Here is a 20627-nt window from a genome sequence, read left to right as displayed (position 1 = left end):
TACATCACTTCCTTACATTTTTTAATATAATTGAGATTAAGCTTCCTTTTATTAAATTAAATTACGTTCCTTCTCATGATTCTATTTTTTTAAAACCTAAAAATAATGGAAAAATAAAAACTAAAAGCGAAGAAATCAAAATATAGGCTTCCAAGATCATGGATTCAACAAAATGCTAGAATGGGAAATTTGAGAGTTAGATATCTGACATAAAGTGACTTGTGAAAAAAGGGTGTTTCATTAGGCATAAGAAATTGACATGAAATAGTCTGAAAATAGGTTTTCCAAATGGAATCAGTTTATCTGATATGAGAAATACAATTTTCAAATAGACTTAGAAAATACTGTAGAGGTTTAAAATGTTACCTGATAGGAGATTTTGAAGGATACTAGATTTAGGAGATGTTATATACTCAGCTATAGCCAGATCTGTCAATAAAATTGCATTTCCTACAACAGGGCAAAGTGGAAGGTGCTCTAAAAGAGTGGGAGGAAGTGGAAGAGGAAACATAAGCCTTATCTAAAACTTATCCATTTCCCACATTGAGCTAGTACCAGAACCACTGCACCCTAAATTACATTCTCCTGTCCAGAGTCATGTTTGGAGTCATCAGCACCTAATACTATCATTAAGGAGTTCATATGGGGTTGGGGGAGCCACTACCAAGATTTCCTTCATTAAAATTAATATGATTTCCACTGGGTCAGAACAAACATGCTAATTCCCAGGGACTTGCTTTTCTTTAGTAATGGAGAGAACAATTTTCTTCTTTCTAAAATATTTGTTTTCCAAGAGAAACTTGGTCTTCATGTCTACAGAAATGCTTCTGACTTGTTCTTGGGGAAAATGCCTCACAACAATGTTGCTCAAGTTAAAATAAGAAGAACACTGAATGATGAATTCTTTTAAAGGGAGACCCCAGGTCACACTGGGTTCGTCCAGGATTCCCAGTTCTCCTTTCTCAAAAGATCTGTCCTTTTTCTCACATTCTTACAAACTTAACTGAGGCAAATAAGAAAGTTCAAAACCAGTTACTATATACCTTATTAAGGAAAATTTGCATCTAAATTGCTCCATTCAGATATACCTCATGAGTTTCCCTGGACTATTTATGGCTCTTTAATTGGTAACACTTGAAAACTATAGTTCTGAAACCAGTGTATTACTACATCTAGTTGTCTTAAGATCAGGCACTTCATTTCACAAACAGAAACATTCAAAGGAGTTTTTGGTCAACTGGTCAAAACAGCTGAATTCTTCATAAAAACACTTACCATTGAAATTAAACTGCAACTTTATCAATTCTCCATTTCTATTTTAGAAATTGGGTCATTAATAGTGCTTACATGAAGGAGATAAATAACATTCCTATGTGTTTCATCCACAGGAGCAAAGATTGTCCAGAACTTTTTGGGCTTTGGTCCCCAAAATGTAGTATTTTTTTCAACACATATATAAAAATACAGCAGATTTCTTTCTAAAAGATAAATCTTAAGTGTTAATTCTATAACTTGCTCTTACACATTTCAAAATGTAGACATATGAAAAATATTAAATGTGCAAAAGGCTCTTTTTCATGTACATTTTTACACACAATAGTACTTTTAGACAAGTTGAAAACTTATTTTAAAAAAGCCTTTAACCTCACAGAAATCCTGGTCAGACAAGAGCTTTTGCTTGTTGAATTGTAAACAAACTTTTAAAAATGCTGGGAGTTTTCTCAGTTCTTTCCCAACAACTCACTCTCAAATACATCAAGTCCTGCTTTGAGGTAAACCTGAGCTGAATTGATGCTGTTCAGCACCTTGGATAGGGCTGCTTGAAGGGTCTCATTTGACAGATGTAACTTGTCTTGCTCCCAAACTTCATGGAGTATGGAAAACTGGTGGGTCTTCTCATCCAGTCTGTATAGAATGTTTCTGAAGAGAAACACAGAACATTTTACTGTTTTATGAAGAAAAAATAGTTCAGTAAATCATATTCTTTCAAGTAAATAATGTTTTTATTTCAAATGGCACAAATTATCAACTAACACAGAGAGATAAATAGGCTTGAACCCTTTAAATTAAGTGATTGGTAGGATACAAGAAGATCAACTTCAACACCATTTCTATCCCTTTTCCATTTTGTACTCGCTTCCTTTTTCAAATTTCAACTAAATGTTAGAGTATGCACTATTATGAGAAAAAATGGCAGTATGGTACAGTCACTAGACATATACCTTTGGAAAAAGGAAGTCTTCCTTCCTACCTCTGACACATGTCTGTTATATAACCAATAGCAAATTACTTATTTTCTCAATGACAATGAGCATCTCTTTTAAGACTTTAAGTTGCAGATTGGCACCTGACAAATTGAATGATTACAAGGAGCTTCTTCATGGGGAATATCCCATACCAATGGTCTCAAAAGTCTGATTTTTTTAAAGTAAGAAGTATGTCATGTATATTGTTGGTAAAGTGTAGAATATCTTCCCACTGATACTTAGGTAGAATCCTTTTGGCAGGAAAGTATGTCTTTATTACATTTTTCAAACCTCTTTCTTAGTCCAAATCAGTTCAAGCACCAATAAAACTAAAGTAAAAATTAAAATGAAAGACATATGGACAAAATTTACTCCCCTCTTTGTTATATATGACCTCTGAAAGATGTGAGATTCTGACACCTGGGAATGGAGGAAGAACAGAGAAGAGGAATCAATGGGATCTAAACTAATTCCTTGGTAATTTTCTAGTCCTATCCTGCTCTAAAACTTGGTTAGCCCTCATCATTCTACATGCCTGTATCGTTGGCACCTAGAGGAAGAAGACAACTTGGACATTTTGTGCTACAAACATTTGGTATATATTTATTTATCATTCATTGTATGATCCTTTACTGGCAACAATTGTGGCATGCCCACAATTCAATTTAAAGCATTTGCTGAATGCCTACTATGTGCTAGGCATTGTGTAAAGATCAGAGGAAATAAAGACAGAAATGAAAACAGTTCTTTCCCCCCCAAATATATATATAATCTGATTCAACCATATCCATCTAAACAGAGACTAAGATAACAGGGAATATTATCACCAAGCTCAGGGAGGTAAGCCCTTATCCTCTCTTCCCTTAGTCCCTTCTGTCTTAGACATAATCTTAAAGGTGATGTTCACTTACAATGATATATGTATCCTAAAAATTATTCTTCCCAATAAATAGACAGGGAAGGTAATGAGAAACCATTAATTGTAACATAATGGATAATCTGTCTGGCATGACATTGGGAAGATATAGGCTTTGATTCTTCCCTGGACATCAAAATGGGACAAGATCAAGAAGGAGGCTTATATTATCTCTGATTCTTGGTTTTTCTTCTATAAAATAGGCACAATGGTAGTCATAATCCTTATTTCGTAAAGTTAATTTGAGTTTCTCATGAGATACTATGTGTAAAGTGCAAATTGTTGACATTCTGGATCATATATTTGGTGCTTTTAAAGTTTGCAAGCCAACCTCCACACATGATAACATTTGAATTTTACAATAACTTTGGGGGATAGGCACTATGGATTTTATCATCTAATTTCTAAAAAAATTTTTTATTTAATTAATCAATTTAGAATATTTTTCCATGCTTTCATGATACATGTATTTCCCCTACCTTCCTTCTTTCCCCCTCCTGGAGCCAACGAGCAATTCCAAGGGGTTTTATATGTATCATTGATCAAGACCTATTTCCATATTATTACTCCTTGCAATAGAGTGATCGCTTAAAGTCAACATCCTCAATCATGTCCCCATCGACCCATGTGATCAATTGAAATTTTTCTTCTGTGTTTCTACTCCCACAATCCTTCCTCTGAATGTGGATAGCATTTTTTCTCCTAATTCCCTCAGAATTGTCCTTTATCATTGCATTGCTGCTAGTGGAAAAGTCCATTACAATAGATTGTGCCATAGTGTATCAGTCTCTGTGTATAAGGTTCTCCTGGTTCTGCTCCTTTCATTCTGCATCAGTTCCTGGAGGTCTTTCCAGTTCACATAGAGTACCTCTAGTTCATTATGCCTTTCAGCACAATAGTATTCCATCACCAACAGATACCATAATTTGTTTAGCCATTCCCCAATTGAAGGGCATCCCCTCATTTTCCAATTTTTTGCCACCACAAAGAGTGTGGCTATACATATTTTTGTGCAGGTCTTTTCCCTTATTATCTCTTTGGGCATACAAACCCAGCAGCTGTATCAAAGGGCAGACAGTCTTTTAAAGCCTTTTGTAGATAGTTATAAATTGCCTTCCAGAATGGTTAGATCAATTCACAACTCCACTAGCAATGCATTAGTGTCCCAATTTTGCCACATCCCCTCCAACATTTATTACTTTCCTTTGCTGTCATATTGGTCAATCTGATAGGTAAGAGGTGGTACCTCAGAATTATTTTGATTTGTATTTCTCAAATTATGTCATCTAATTTTAAAAGTAGGAAACTGATGCTTAGAGGAGACGATGCAGGGGAAGAGGACTTGGATTGAAATGAATTCTGATGCTAAATGCTGTGACTGTGTGTAAGTCATTTATTTTCCCTGTATTTCTTCATCTTATCAATAAAATGGCAAAGCAGTTATCACAGTGAATTAAGCATTAGATCTAGTCAGTAATGCCTGAATTCACATTCTGCCTCAGACACCTGGAAAAATTACTTAATAGTTCTCAGCCTTAGTTTAATCATCTGTAAAACTGGGTTAATAATAACATTGAACTAGTAAGGTTGTTATGAAGATTAAGTGAGATAATATACATGAAAATCTTGAAGTATGGGGACAGTTAGGTGGATTGAGAGTCAGGCCTAGAAACTGGAGGTCCTTGATTCCAGAATGGCCTCAAACATTTCCTAACTATGTGACCCTGAGCAAGTCACTTAATCCCTATTGCCTACCCTTTACCATTCTTCTGCTTGGCACTAATACTTAGTATTGATTCTAAGACAGAAGGTACAGTTAAAAAAAAAAAGAAAATTTTGAAGCACAACATGAGTACTAACTAAACTGCTATTATTCTTGTTATTTAAAACAATAACAACAATAAAATGACTGGGTCAGGCCATATGGCCTCTGTTATATTGGAAATTTGGGAGTCCTTGAACTGATCTTGAGGTCTCTGGTCTAAACTTCCTGTGGACATTTGGATCTCAATTCAAACTACATTTCCCATGATTCAACTTGCTTCCTATCCTTACGTGGTGATGTAAACCAAGGTAAACAGAAATTTAAATAGGGAGATTGGGATTAGTACTTCCTCTTTTCCTGCTGAACAAGCCAGGTGGGCAGAGGTAATAGTGCACAGCATTTGAATTAGCTCCTATCAGGCATGTGGCTTAATTTCTAATATGGATAATGATAAAACCCAAATATTTTTAAATATATCCTTCTATATTAATTTTATTTGTTACACTTCTTAATCCCTTCTTGGTCTAAATCTATGATCCTGTCACTTAATTAAGGTCACAAATTCATTTATATCATAAATATTGATCATTTCCCTGATTTCTTCATCTCCTTTCAAGATAGAAGTATCTTTCCCTCGCCCAAGTTATTTTTCATTTTTTTTGTATTTACTTCTATCTATGTTTGGGTATTGTCCCTCTGCCAGAACATAAGCTTCTTGAACACAAACAATACTTCAATGTGTTGGGGTGTGTTGGGTGTGTGTGTGTGTGTGTGTGTGTGTGTGTGTGTGTGTGTGTGTGTGTTGTCTTGGTATCTAGCATTTATGGTATCTTGTAAATGTTTTGTATTGTTGTTGAATGCTTTTTCCAGTTATAAATGTATCTAAGTATTCATTATTAGTTGTATTTCCCAAGATCAAAATCATCAATGAAAATATTTTCCGAGAATTTTCATAAAGATAACAGAACATTCTTTAGAGGAGGCCCTATACAAATAATAAAAATCAAATGAGTTTATTAGACTAATTCAAGGGGTCTATAAGTACCTTAAATCTTTACCAAGAGGATTTTTGATGACAAATCAGAGTACTAAAGTTGGAAATAAAAAGGATGAAGTGATTTTTTGAGAGCTCCCTTAAATGTTTGAGGTGAACACATTTGATAAAAGGAAACATCAAAGAAAGAAAAGTATGCTAGACACTCCATTAGTAACCTAATTTTCTGACCTTCCAAGAAGCACTTCAAGATTTGTAATCCAAATTCCAGGAGTACCCTCATAAAAGAGAGATGATGGCAAGAGATACTCTGCTTTGGATAATATCAGAATTTTCTGCTAGATGATGGAATGATGCTCCGAGAAATGGTGATTTAGAACAAGTTACAGAAGTCTACATCTCATAAGGTTATGTGTTCAGAAAAAACAGGTTTAATACATGGGAGTAGGAACAGAAAGGATTTAAAGGCTTAATATAAGGAATAAAAAGTATTAAAATGTATTTTAATCTTTATTCATTGAATATTATTTGTGTTTTTAGTTCAATGGAAAACACTTTTTCCATTTTACTATCAATAATTTTCACGTAAAATTGACTACACCTTTTCAGTAACAGGGCTCTGCTTAAGAAACTGTCCATCTCAGTATGATTACCTTAAGCAAGAACAATGGTAGAATCTTCCCAAGTAGGGCTACTATTTAGATGGCTGAGGCACTGTAATCAGGACAGTCTCAATGAAAGGTCTAATGAACATGGCACTGATAGAAAGACTATTTCCATCTGTCCAACTTCTACTGGATTTAATAGCAGCCATGGAACACAGAACCATATACATATTGTGTGATTATTAAATGTTAAATATCATTAATATTCAAGTTAATGAAAAGGCAGCATTAATAATCTATGTTCACAAGGGTTACAAGATTAGTCCCTTAATGTGAATTCACTTAATCATGAGCTCAGACTCTCTCTCTCTCTCTCTATATATATATATACAGTTTCTAGCTCTCATTGTAAGAAATCACTTAGAGGAAAAATGATGATGAAGAAGAAAAACACAGGAATTTTGAGGCCTCAAAACAAAACTGAACAAAAACTGCAACAGTAGTTTTGATCAAGTAGGAAAACACACATATCTATTTCTCCAATGGCAACAACAGACCTGGTTTGGGCAATAACTAGAATGTGCTTTCTCTAACTAGTAAACAACCCAATAACATACTTTCTAAATGCCTCTAAACAAGCCATGTGAATAGAAATGGATCATTTGCTTGGGTTGTGAAACTCTACAAGGAGATAAACACATTTTCCATATGTCTGTGATTCAAGGGGTAGGCTGGTGGCAAACTCTTATATAAGATAAATAATCATTTCCATTGTCACCCAACCAGAGTACAAATCAGTATAAACCTAAGGAAGTTGGTGGCTACAAATGACACAGGTTCTTCCATCATCACTGAAGGGAGAACCTTTATCTGGGCAGTTGATATCATTTAAGTTTCACCAATACATTGAGATGATGAAATAGATCATGACCTTATCTCAATGAATTGTAATTCCTTGAAGACAAAAAGGGAATTGTATAAATATCTTTCTTTAAACTTTTGTGACAAGTATAATTTTGTCTCCCAATTTTCCCAAGAATCTTATCTTTCTCAATTACTTATCCCTATGCTTCAAACTATTTTGTTTCTTTAGTTATATAGAATGAATTTCTGTACTTGAAGTCCTTATGAAAGAGCTCATTATATCATTTTATTTCTTATTCTTATTCAATTTTCCCACTAGAGGGATTATAAAAATCTTTTGGATGTAAAATGTATCATTGTTCTATATTTCCTTCTGCTTCAAAGTTTCAGAAACATGCTTAATGGAAAGAATTAAGGCACTACACAAGCACTAATGTCCAGTATAGTTTCCAAGAAAGGTGAATAAGAAAATACAACTAGAGAAAGAAAAGTTAAGAAACCATCAAAAAATATTTCCTTTCTGAAGGAGCTACACCTCAAGGAAGCTCCTTCTCTGACTACTTCTACCACCTCTTGACCTAGTCAATAAATTGAAAGGCATGGATGCCTGGGCATGTTTTTTAAGCTGCTTGCCTCAGGCACAAAAATTATTTGTCAGAATTTTGTACAGAACTTTGTATTTGAGGGAAGATGGCAGTGACCTAAATCCTACCCACTGCAACAAACTTTTATTAAATAAATCCAGGACATCTATTGGTTGATATCTTTAAACTGTCTCTAGAAGAGCTCTCCAAATCTTTTGAAAGGGGAAAAAGAGGTTTCAGTTGTAGCTTCATGGGTTAAAACAACAAAAAACCTTCATTAAATATGGAGAGGTCAGTTATGTTATAGCAACTAAATCAGTTTGAATTTCTCCTTTGGGTTTTCATACGCTTCTCCTTTCCTATTCCCCTATATACTCATTTGTAGGCTTCTTTCTTGTTCCTGTTTCATTTGTAGACTCATTGGATGGTGTCTGGAACAGTTTAGCTAGTTCAGCAAAACTGACTGGGGTAGCTCTTTGTAAAGAGAATTGATGGCTATGTAATGTGGCTAAAATTTAAACAGTGAGCATTAACTGTAGCCACCTCGGGTTGTTCCATCTGAGACATAGGAGACTTATAAATACATTCTTACCCTTGAACGTGTCTCTTTTGCTCACGTGTAGATCAGCATTTTTGACCAAAACATTTGAGTCAGTGGCCTCGTCTCCATATCGCTGATGGCACAGAACCTGAACTTAAATGTGTTTTGATTTTGGTATGTATGGGGCTGTTATATACAAGTGTCTTTTCTTTCCTGTATGATTTGTCCACCTCTGGAGTGATAAATCAGGGCTAGAACCAAATCTATAAAAGCTGGGCATTATGCATCTATCTAGAATTACACAAGGTCATACAAGCTCAACAGCTCAATTCAGATTAACAACAAGCATTTATTAAGTATCTACTATGTAGCAGTATTGTACTAGGCATACAAGGACAAAAAAAAAAGACAGTAATAATTGCCCTTGAGAAGCTTTAAAAGTGGGGATACAACATGTAAAGGGGGGCGGGAGGCTTCGGGGGAGAGGGAAAGAACATGAAATATGTAACTATGGGAAAATATTCAAAATAAAATAAAAATTTTAAATAAAAAAATAAAGATAACTGAGGAGCTAAAGAGAATTACCAATTGGGAGGAAATCGGGAAGACTTCAAAAAAGAAATAGCATCTGAACTGAGTTTTGAAGAAAAAAAATTTTTTTTGAGACAAAAGGAATGGTATTCTGGACAAGGGAAGGTTACATATGCAATAATATATTATATTATATTATATTATATTATATTATATTATATTATATTATATTATATTATATTATATGACATTGCATTATATTATATTAATTATATTATAATATAATATGCTGTCAAATTCAAGGAACCCAAGGAATTTCAGTTATGCTGGAATATCGAATAAGTGAAAGGGAAGAATAAAAAGTATTATCCTAGCTTAGGAGTTTCACATTCATCTTATAGACAATGGGACCACCAAGGGTAGAACAGAATAGTTTGTATGACAAGCTATTAAAGCAAGTTGGAGGTGGGTTCTAAAAGTCTTTAAATGAAAAGCATGGGATATGTAGATAGTGATGTAACTTAATGACTGAGAAGACAGTGGTACCCCAACAAAACATTGGGAAGTTTGGCAAAGGGGCACATTTGGGAGGTAGAAATAGAGAAGATGATGCAAAGTCAGTGGTGGAAACAAAAGTGAGAAGGGAATTCAGTCTGGTTTCCATGTTGAGCAGTCTCTGATAAGTGGGTGATAGATTCCTTGCCAAAACATGTTTTCTCTCTCATATACGCAGCCTTAATCCAAATCAGGATCATTTCTCTGCAGGAAGAATGAACTAGTGGGACCTTGGCAGCACATCCTATTTCAATAAATCACCATGGTATTTGCATACATATAACACAGGTTTCATAGAACCTTGGATACACATCAGACATAATTAAAATATTATTTAATTGAAATTACTTTAGTAAGCTAACATGTTTAAAACAGCATTAATTCTCTCCCCCCACCCCAATCCCCATACCTATCTGGTAAAATCTCTCCCATCATCTGTAACTATTTGGAGCTTATGAATGTAATTCATTCAGTTTGGCTGACCCACACACAACAGAAAGAGACTACTAAGAGGAAAGTGTAATACATTATTGATGACACTAATGAAATTACAACACCCATCACTCATTTTAATGGGTCTATTTCAATGACACTCCACTGTGACCTGAAAAGAGCAGCCCCAAACTAGGAAACCTAATTAATAACGCCAGGCAGCACCATTGAGGGAGATGATGCATCTTTGTATAACTGACAAATCTTTCCCACTCAACTAAGGCAAAAGGACAGATGAGATGAATTTGGGAACAAAATCACTGAGAATTATGAGGAGCCATTTCTATGTGAATATTTATATTATTGATGGAAATGATGGCTTTTCTTTTCAAACATTGATTTTTATTATCATAAAAGGGGATGGGGTACCAATAGTTAGAAGTTTAAATTACTAGCATCATACCTCATGTTGACAATAGTATGTTCTGGCTTTCAAATGAGGAAGAAGGTACATACTGAATTTAAAAAGAGAAGGCCAACTATGTTTCTTTGAAATATGGGCAACTCCTAAGAATATTATTTTGTTAATACTAATCAGAGTATTTGTTCCAACATGAGGGTTTCTTTTTTAAATTTGACTGTCACATTCCATGAAAGCATATTAAGCATGCTAATGGTCTATTTATAAATATTATTTCATCTAAGGTTGTATCTGGTCTACAACTGCCATGTAAAGCTGATTACTGAGGTAATTATTATGTTGTGTCAAAGTCTAGAGCTGTTTGAGTTAAAATAGCTAGACAAATGGGGCAGAAGAAAAGGAATCATAGCGTTGTTTTGGCAATTCTGAGATACTAAATCAGCGTCACCAGAAATGTAGAGTAGTTTTGTCAAACTTAATTGGAAATGGGAGCCACTGATCCCTAAATAAGCCTCCCTGCAGACCACATATTAATTTAGTTTGAAAATGTAATATTATCTGTACTTTATTTTTATTTACTTTGTTAAATATTACCTGATTATATTTTAATCTGGTTGGGATAGTACTCCTTTTGGGCAGTTTGTGGGCAGAAGGCTGCCTTTTTGATGCCTCTGATATAGATAACTTTGTCGATACTTTAAGATGGAATTTTCATTGCTCTATATACTCCTTTCACTGACACAGAGAGCAACCTTTTGATGACCAACTAGATGGTCTTCAAAAGTTGAAGGACCAAAAAAATTAATCAAATTATAGCCAACTCGATGAGGAATTTATCTATTAGGATAATCATATGGTTTCATATTGAACCATCTATGCATGCCTGGTATAAAACCTACCTGGTCATAATTTATGATCCTTGTGATATTTGCTGTAATCTGTTTAGTATTATTTTATTTAAATTTTTTGCTTCAATATTCATTAGGGAGATTGGCCTATAATTTTTTTCTTTCTGTTTTTTTTTTCCTCTTCCTGGTTTGGAATACAATATTTGTGTCACAAAAGGAATTCTTTCCTCAGCTATTTTCCAAAAGAGTTTATATAGAATTAACATTCATTGTTCTCTTTTTTTTTAACCCTTACCTTCCATCTTAGAATCAATGCTGTGTATCAGTTCCAAGGCAGAAGAGTGGTAAGAGCTAGGTAATGGGGATAAAGTGACATGTCCATAGTCACATAGCTAGGAAGTATCTCAGGTTGTAGTTGAAACTAGAACCTTGGTTGTGAATTGGTGAGGAATTTCTTTAGATTTATACAGACTAATCCATTAACAATAGACAATTTGTAGAAGAGAACACTAATATCTGAGTGGGAGGGGAGAAGATTAGAAAAGATCCCAGATAGAAGACACTATTTGAGTTGAACCTGGAAGGAAGATAGAGATTCAAAGAGAGATAGGTGATAGGAGGAAGCACCACAAAGGAGGAATGGGGTGGAGGCAGGAAATAAATTACCTTATTAGGTCATATGGTCTAACCTACTTATTTAACAGATAAGCAAACTGAGTAAAGCCCAGGGAGACTATGGGCCTTAGCCAAAGTCATAAAGCTAGTCAATAAAAGAACCTAGCCTAGAACCCAGAATTCTTAACCCATGTTCACTTCCCTGGCTTTTTATATCAGTTTCCTCTACTTTAGGTTTGTCACCCAGCTCATACTTAAGACTTTTCCAGCACAGCTGATTCTATTATAGGTTATATCATAATTACCCAGCCTTTAAGAACCCGGGGTCAACTGCAAACTGTAATGATTCAATATAGTGGAACTTTAGTTTATGTAGATAAAACCAATCCAGTTCGGTAATGCAGTGAGTTGAGTGCTTGAATTGGAATCACTAAGATTTGAGTTTTAATCTAGCTCTAATCTCAGATTAACTACCTGTTTGACCCTGGGCAAATCAACTTCCTTCAGCTACAGTTTCTTCATCTATAAAATAGGGAAAAAAATAGCTTCTACTAGAATAAGTGAGAAGATCAAAAGAAACAGGTATAGTAGTTTATAAACCTTAACAATGCTGGCTATTTATTATTATTATTAATCTGATTAAGTTTAATTTAGGCAATTAATTATATTGTTAGGGTATCCCTACTGATTGAGACGAACAACTTTCACATCTCTATTGTTTACTACTGTCTCAGAGTTTCAGTTTGGATTTTTCAAACAAAAAGAAATTACTTATCCATTGTTATTTTGACAGCAAGTAAAATAGCTCATTAAAAGTTTGGCTTATCTCCCTGGGTCAAGATCAAAAAATTTATTGGAATGGAAGAAGGCATTTCCATTATAATGAAATGAACCATAGAGTAGAACCAAGAACAATGACAATATCAGCAACACCAATTCATATTTGTATAGTAACTGAAAGTTTACAAAGCACTTTCCTTGAAAAATTGAAATTATTAGAAGAAAGCTAGCTACTAAAATGTCCATACCCTTTGACTTAGAAAGCCCATTGAAGGGTATCTACTCAAAAAAGGTCAATGACTAAAAGAAAAACCTCATGTATACCAAAAACATTTATAGTGGTCCTTCTGATGCTAAGAAAGAAATAGAAACAAGGCAGATAATAATTGATATGGAATAACTAAACAAATTGTGTTATATTGATGTGATGGACTATTATAATGAGAAGAATTTCCTATTTTAAAACAACCTTTTTGGATTCTTGCCTGTGGGAATTTTGCTAATCAGTTGATTAGTATATAATTCTTCTTATGTTATATTTGCAAAAGGGGAGAGAAATGAAACTCAGTGTTAGCCCTGGTATTAAGGAATAGTGGAACATGTTGGGTGAATGGCTGCATCTACAATTAGAGGAAATGGGTTTGAATCTTAGTTTTGCGACTTGCCACCTGAGTGAAGACTGGCAGGTCATGAGCCCTCTACATCTCATTTTTCTTATGTGTAAATTGATGGAATTAGACCAGATGACTTCTGAGATTCCTTCTAGTTCTGGATCTATAATCCTGTGAATTTATATAATGTAAAGACTGGACCCCAGCCAGTGAAGAGTCAGCCTCAGAGTTAAAAAGATTTGGGAGTTGTCTATCAACAAAAGCACAGATTCAGTTCCTATCCAAGTGTTTTATTTAAATATGTACATAGTTTCCACCATTACAAGTTTAAGTACCTTGAGGGGAGGAGTTATTTCATCTTTGCTTTTGTAAATCCAATGCCCAGTACTAAGAAAGCCCTTAAAAAATGGATGTGGATGGACTGATTGATCCATTTAGCATCTATCTCAAAGGATCTCTGTGAATTCAAACAACAGAACATATGTAAAGCCCTTAGAAAATTTGGATGTGCTGCATATCTGTGACGATAGTGATGAAGATGATGATAAAAACTTATCCTTAAAATGTCACCTAAGAAGGGCTGGTTAGAGTTATGTGCCTTATAGTCAGGTGAATTTAAATGAGACAGAAAAGGAAGTAGGAGTGTCTAGCCAGTGAGAGAAAGGAATAAAGGATACAGGAAAATGTGTTGTGTGGCAGAGTGGAAATAGCAGATTTTGCTTGGAGTGCAAGGAAGGAATGTTCAAGGGTTTGACTCTCAGAATGCTGAGAGAGGATTGTGAGGGGGTTGAACTGCCAGCCTAGGAGGAGACTTTGGGAGCAGTGATAGAGTTCAGAGCTCCTGAACTTTGGTCTCCTCTAATTCTGTTTTGAGAGTACCCTGCAGACTCTGTGTGGTTCCTGTCCTGTCTGCAATAGTCCTGTTAGCATTTCCTGATCTGAGTGTCATCTATTTGAATGACTTGGAAGAGAGAAACCCAGCTTGACTAAACTGAACTGCTATACTACCTCCATAGGCTTAGCCTGCATCTGGGTGACCAGGCCATTGTGGTCACCTACCCTGATGCAGTCACTTGCTCTGTTCCTTGACTAAAACTGTGTGGAGAGGCTATAGAGTGAGGTAGCAAGAATTAGGGAGATTTTAGGAAATTTTGGTAGAGAGGTAGATAGAGTAGCTCCAACTTTGTTGGAGACTGAAGAAACCCTTCTGGGTCAGAGGGTTCTGGGATAAGTGTAGTTTTATTATCTTAGGGATCCCCTTAGCCCTCCTTCCTCACCTATTCCATGGTTTTATACTCTATTGAATCTTTTATTAATCATTTCAAAGCAGTCAGATCACGTTTTTAAGATTCCATGGTCTGAGGGCATCCGTCTTGCTCTCTGTGCCTGGGAGGACACAACAGCAACAGACTTATTATGTTCCATCAACCTTTTAGATCAGAATAATTCACATCTTTCACCAAGAATACCATATAGAAGAGATAGAACATAGGAAAAAGAACCATAGTTGAGGCTATCATCAGTTCATTGGAGACAAAATTCCACAAAAGAGATTAATGTTAAATAAAACCCTTGGCCTCAGAGTTCCGCACATAAATGCAAAATGTTTGGGTAACAAACGAGATGAATTAAAGGTTATAATGTTAGAAGACATAATTGGCCTTAAAAATACCATTGATGGGATATGATCTAGGACAGAAATATGGCTCTGGAAATATTTACTGAAATGAAATAGGATGATTAAAGGCGAGAGAGTGGGTGTGGGTGTGAATGTTAGGAAGACTTAAGTGATAAGCATGGTGTGCAATATTAGGCAAATATCAATGGATGCAGTGGTATTGCCATCAGAAATTATTACAAATCATCTGATTAGAAAGAAGACATAGCAGAGGAATTTAGTAATAGTAAGTCTATCACAGAGCCATGATATGGCAGTGATGGAGGACTTCAATTATCCAGACATCTGATGGAACTCCCTGTCAAAGTCAGAACAGCTAATAATTTCTTGACTAGCCTTAGTGATAATTTCATCCTTCAAAAAGAGGAATCAATAAGGAGAAATTCTATGTTGGTATTCTGCCTCACCAAAAATGACAAAATGATTGCTGGGGAGGAAGTTATGAGGATCTTGGCAGGAAGCAACCCCTGTATCAGAATTTGTGATGGAGAGATTTGAAAAGAAGATATTGTCTGACATGGATCCAAGGATCTAAGAGGGCAGATTTCAAAGGATTTAGAGAAAAGATGGGTAGGACACCAGAGAATAGACTTCTAGAGGGGAAAACCATTCAGTTTAGATAGGATGCTCTGAAGAATGACATTTTAAAGTCACAAGGATAAACAAATCTGGTGAAGAAGAAATGAAGAAATTAACTTCTGTAAACATGGCATGTTCATATGAGGGTACCTGAGGAAAAAAGCTGAACTTCTAACTCTGCCATGTATATAAAGATGACTTGGCCCCAGAAGGCATCCAGCTGATTAGACTCTTTCCTATCCTTAGGAACATATTCAGACAAAGGGGACAGAGTGGAAGGAATGAGAAAGGCCTTTGTTGTCTAGGCAACACTCATTTCCCCAAAGCAAAATAAAGGATCTAGCTCAGGATTCATAAAAGACCACTGACTGTACTTGGGGGAGCCTTTTTTTACCTTTGGGGAATAAACTATAACTGGTTGAACAAAGGTAAGCATTGAATAGTTCTCTATTCTTTAAACAGTCTGTCCTTTTCACAGTTTACTTAAGATAGAGTTTAGAGGCCTTCTTTTATTGTCACCAAAGGACTTTTTGTTGAAATCAATGGATGTGTGATATCAGATTATTGCCCAAAGTCAAGGGGAAAAGCAGCAATTACTTCCTTTATGTGTCCAGGGTCAGGTCAATCCAAGTAATTTGCTTCAAAGTGGATTTTTCAGTTATAAATTACCTAGTTTTCCTGTTTACAAAGTCTAAATTAACTGGATTATTGCCAAGACCTCTCTTCTCTTTGTTCCACAGAGAACTGGCTTTTATTCTACTGTCCCCTCAATTTCATCAAGCTAGGGTCAAGTCTATGATTTATCTAAGAAGATAAAGTAATAAAGGTCATTGAAACAGAGTGTCAATTGCTTGTGGCTTAAAATATATATATACATATATATATATACACACACATATATATGTAAGATTTTAGTTCCTAGTCCCTTAAAAAATCAACACTAGCTTTTTTCTGACATTTATTTCACAGTTTCATGAAAACAGTTGATGCGACTATAAACTTCCCTGAAGAAATTGGCTTACCATGCCCCAACCTCTTCAATATCATTAATCCATATTCACCTTCTACTGGAAGTCCAATATTTAATTTATGCAAAAAAAGTTGCAGATAGTGGTACTCTTAATTAAGCCCCCTGGCATTGAGTCTTTAAATAGAGAGGAAGCCAAGTAATAGGTTCTTTGAACTGGGCATCCGCATACAAGTCACCCTGACATTCTGTCCTAGACTTAATGAATGTTCTGGCAGAAACATTAATCCTATATTCACAAAACAACCTCACTAAGTGGATTCGGACTCAAAAAACAGCTTAGAAAGCTGATAGTTTAATGCTTTCACCAGTAGAAAATGCTGTGGGGTGATTTAGGAAGCTGTGAAGTATCTGTAAATGCTATTGGAAAACATATTTAACTGGCATGCTTCACTTCTCAAACATATCCTTAGGGTGGCACAGTGAAATTTCAAAACAAGCACCTCATTGGAACTGCAGCTAGGGCTGGTTCTAGAAAGACTACATCATTACAAATTCATCCCTGAGAAGAAAACTCATCCCCTGCTACAGGGAGTGGAAGAGGTTGGTACCAAGGAGTGATGGAGGCTAGGAGACATCCAGTGAAGACAGGCACACAGGCACACAGTTTCCCCCAAGCTGTTATAATTCCATCTTCATACAGCTACTGTTGAAGACAATACCTGGGCACACAGTAAGTACTTCACAAATGCCTCAACTGATTGATTAGTTTCTTGCTGGTCACTGAACCAGGAAAGAGGCACAAAGAGAGCCCCATATCAGGGTTATTTTTCAATATGAAACCCAGAGAATGTAGCTATATACCCCCCATGACATAGATTAACTGGGGTATGACTTTCATTTCAACAATCTAAAATGCCTGAAGTCATTTGTATTTGAATTTGAAGGCAATTGTCTTATTAACACACTAGCAATTAATAGAAAGTCTTCCTTTTCTTTCAATATATTGGCGGATACTTCCCATGCACCATGGAAATGATGTGAAAGAAAGGTAGCAAATTTGCCCAGGACTCTGCATTGCTCTCCCCTGCTTCAGAATTGAGTGAGCCAGTGACTCTGCATTATCATGGGGATGCTCAGTCCTCTCCTAACAAGCTAGCACAAGAGTGATGATTGGGTTCTACAGTCCAAGCTCTTCTGAAGTCTGACATAAGGCAGACACCAAGCAGCTGGCTGCAATTTCTTTGCATTTTATGTAGTTTCAGATTTAATGTAAAAATGGAAAGAAAACAAAGAAAACATCTGGATAATTCTTATAATAAGGAATTCTCTAGGAAGTAGAAGGAAAGAAAGGAAGGTTAATATCAACAAAGATGAATTTGATAAATATTCATTAAATGGTGAAGCAAGAGATAAAAAAAAAATAGAAAGAATGGTCCCTGTCCACAATAAGCTGACTATGACAAAAATAACAATTAACAAGGGCCTAGGAATTCCATTGAGTCAGAAATTATGAAAAGTATTTTTAAAACTTTAAAATTGAAGTCTTGCACCTAGGTAACAGCTCAGGAATAGAAATTCATTTGTTAACCATTTTTTGGAGAAGTTTTAGGGTCTTTTTTGGCTGGCTTTTATGTCTGAACTTATGCTTTTGAGGTATCAATAAAAGAAGTAAACTACTAAAGAGAATAGAATCAGAGACCATTTGAACACCATTTTGTTTCAATGGAAATGTCTGTTTTAGGAAATGAAAGGGGATGACAAAAAGATATGAATGAGGCTGCTGGCCTTTGATGTGATTTCCTATTGAGTGTCTCTACACCTGAATTCATTAAACATAAGAAAAAAATGAGGAATTGTTAAGTAGATGATTTTTTTCAATAAAATTAGTTCAGTCGGATTCCAATCTCTGAGCTTTGTTTTATTTTATTCAAGAAATATATTTAATATGAAATAATTCATTACTAGAAAAAGAAGAGAGAAATTTATTACATATGTATATAATTTCTTGTTTAGGCCTAATATTTGAATTTCTTGGAAAAAGCCAACTAGTACTGGGGATTTGGGGGCTTTTTATATTTAATAATGATTTTTGGAAGAACTTTATAGAAGAATAAAAATTGAAACATGTGAAGAACCCAATTTTATTCAATTCTTTATATCTAGAGTAAGTTTCATTTACTCATTTCCTTTACTAAAAGTAGTCTTTGCTGTAAGATCTGGTAAATTATTTCAAATTTAGGGGAAAATTATTAATAAGAGAAGATATACTGGAAACTATAATTTATAATTTATTTATAACATTCATCTCTCATATGGCAATTTAAAATAATGAACCTTATTGAAATATTTAAACTATAGACCAGAAAAACCAAATGTTGGAATCAAAGCAAAATCAAATCAATCAAATTATAAAATGTAGCAAATCATAATAAATAAAATTCATTAACTTTATATATTCTTTTGATGTCATCCCTATAGAGAATATGGAGAGATATATTCCCAATCATGACATAAAAAAATAGTAGATTCCAAATTGGTTGTGTGACTGAACCAAGAAGCCCTATGCCATCTTCTAAGGGACATCTTCAATGGAAGGGTAGAGTGTTCTGTGCTCTACTCACAATTTAACATTTTTTTGTCAATAACTTGGATACATGGATAAATGGCATCTTTATGAGGTTTATGGATGAGAGGGAGCTAGAGGAACAGGTAATACATTGAATGACTGAATCAGATCCTAGAAGATCCTGATTGGCTAGAAAAATGGGCCAAACTGAGTGAGATGATATTTAATTGGGGAGCATCACAATTTTTTTTAAGGGGAGGAAAGTCGGTTGCCTACAAACTTAATGCATCAACAATATGATTTGGCAGCTAGGAGTGCTTAGGCAGTTGTAGTTTGCATTAAAGATAGCTTTGAAGAACATGAAGGTGATCATAATAACCCTGTTCTCTGCCCTGGTCAGACTACAATTTTAGAAATATGGCAGCATAGAGGTGGGAGGAAAGGGATAAGCTAGAGAGCATGAAGAGGAGGGGAACTTCTCTGGTTCTGAAAGGTTTGGTAAATGCCAGGATATGTTGAGGACCTGGCGATGTTTCACCTAAAGAAGAGAGGAAACTGTGACACCAGCATGGTGGACTAGGTATTTGGAGCACCTGAATGAAGGGTTAGATTTGTTATGTTTGTTCTCAAAAAGCAGAATCAGGAGTAATGGAAGTAACCAAAGGAAAACCAACCTCTAACTAACTAATCAAAGTGGAAATGTGCTGCCTCTGGCTCCAGTATGCTCTTCCTTACTGGAAGCCCTCAGGCAAAGCCTGGATGTCCCCTTCCTCAGCTATATAGTGGAGGGGATTCTTTACCAAGTGGAGGCTGGGCTAAATAGCTTCTGAAATACTTCTCTTTTAATGATGTATGCCTCTTTTTTTTGGCAACTTAACAGTGTTTGCATTGTACTATATTTCTGGAAAAAAGGAATGCCTCTTGCCCCTGCACAGTAAGTTAAGCCCTTCACTTTCACGGACTCTCTCTGGATGGAGATGAGATATGGTGATAACCCTTGTTATTATTGCTACAAGAACAGCTGGGGAACAAATGAAGACTTTGGGGATGCAAAATAACAACCAGTTTTCCCCTCCTGTGGCTTCATTAAGAAATAAAAAAGACAGCTCATCTCAATTCTTTATGGCTGACTGTGCCTCTGAAATGACCCCCTCCACCTTTGCTATTTTAGTAGATGTCATCTTCCCATAGCCTGTTTGCCCAATATACACCGAAATAGAATCTGTCCTATGTAGAGTGATGATGAAAAAAAGATCAATTTTATTTCATGCTTTAGATTCTCATGAATGAAAATTCAACTGCTTGTTGTCCAGTTAAATGCTACATCCGTCACCATGCACAGCAAGAAAACAAGATAGATCCAGTCCACCAGAGTGGCAGTTGCCATTAATTTTTTTCCTGTTGTTAATGATTTGTATGCATGAAGATAGATGATAGCTTCCACACATTGGTTACCCATTGAACTGGGGATATATATATATATATATATATATATATATATATATATATATATATATATATATATA

General features: G+C 35.3%; 1 protein-coding gene across 1 annotated transcript in view; it reads right to left on the bottom strand.

Moving 5' to 3' along the window:
• Nucleotides 1-1721: 1721 nt before the first annotated feature.
• NAALADL2 (N-acetylated alpha-linked acidic dipeptidase like 2) overlaps nt 1722-20627 on the bottom strand; it is a 412400-nt gene continuing 393494 nt past the window's right edge. Inside the window, exon 10 of the mRNA XM_044669560.1 lies at nt 1722-1920. Within this exon, the coding sequence (XP_044525495.1) occupies nt 1722-1920 (199 nt within the window). The remainder of the gene's footprint in view (nt 1921-20627) is intronic.

This window comes from Gracilinanus agilis, chromosome 3 (genome assembly GCF_016433145.1).
Source record: "Gracilinanus agilis isolate LMUSP501 chromosome 3, AgileGrace, whole genome shotgun sequence".
In the NCBI taxonomy this organism is placed as follows: domain Eukaryota; kingdom Metazoa; phylum Chordata; class Mammalia; order Didelphimorphia; family Didelphidae; genus Gracilinanus; species Gracilinanus agilis.
Note: the sequence above shows the minus strand (reverse complement) of the source record. Positions and strands in the feature narration are given on the sequence as shown.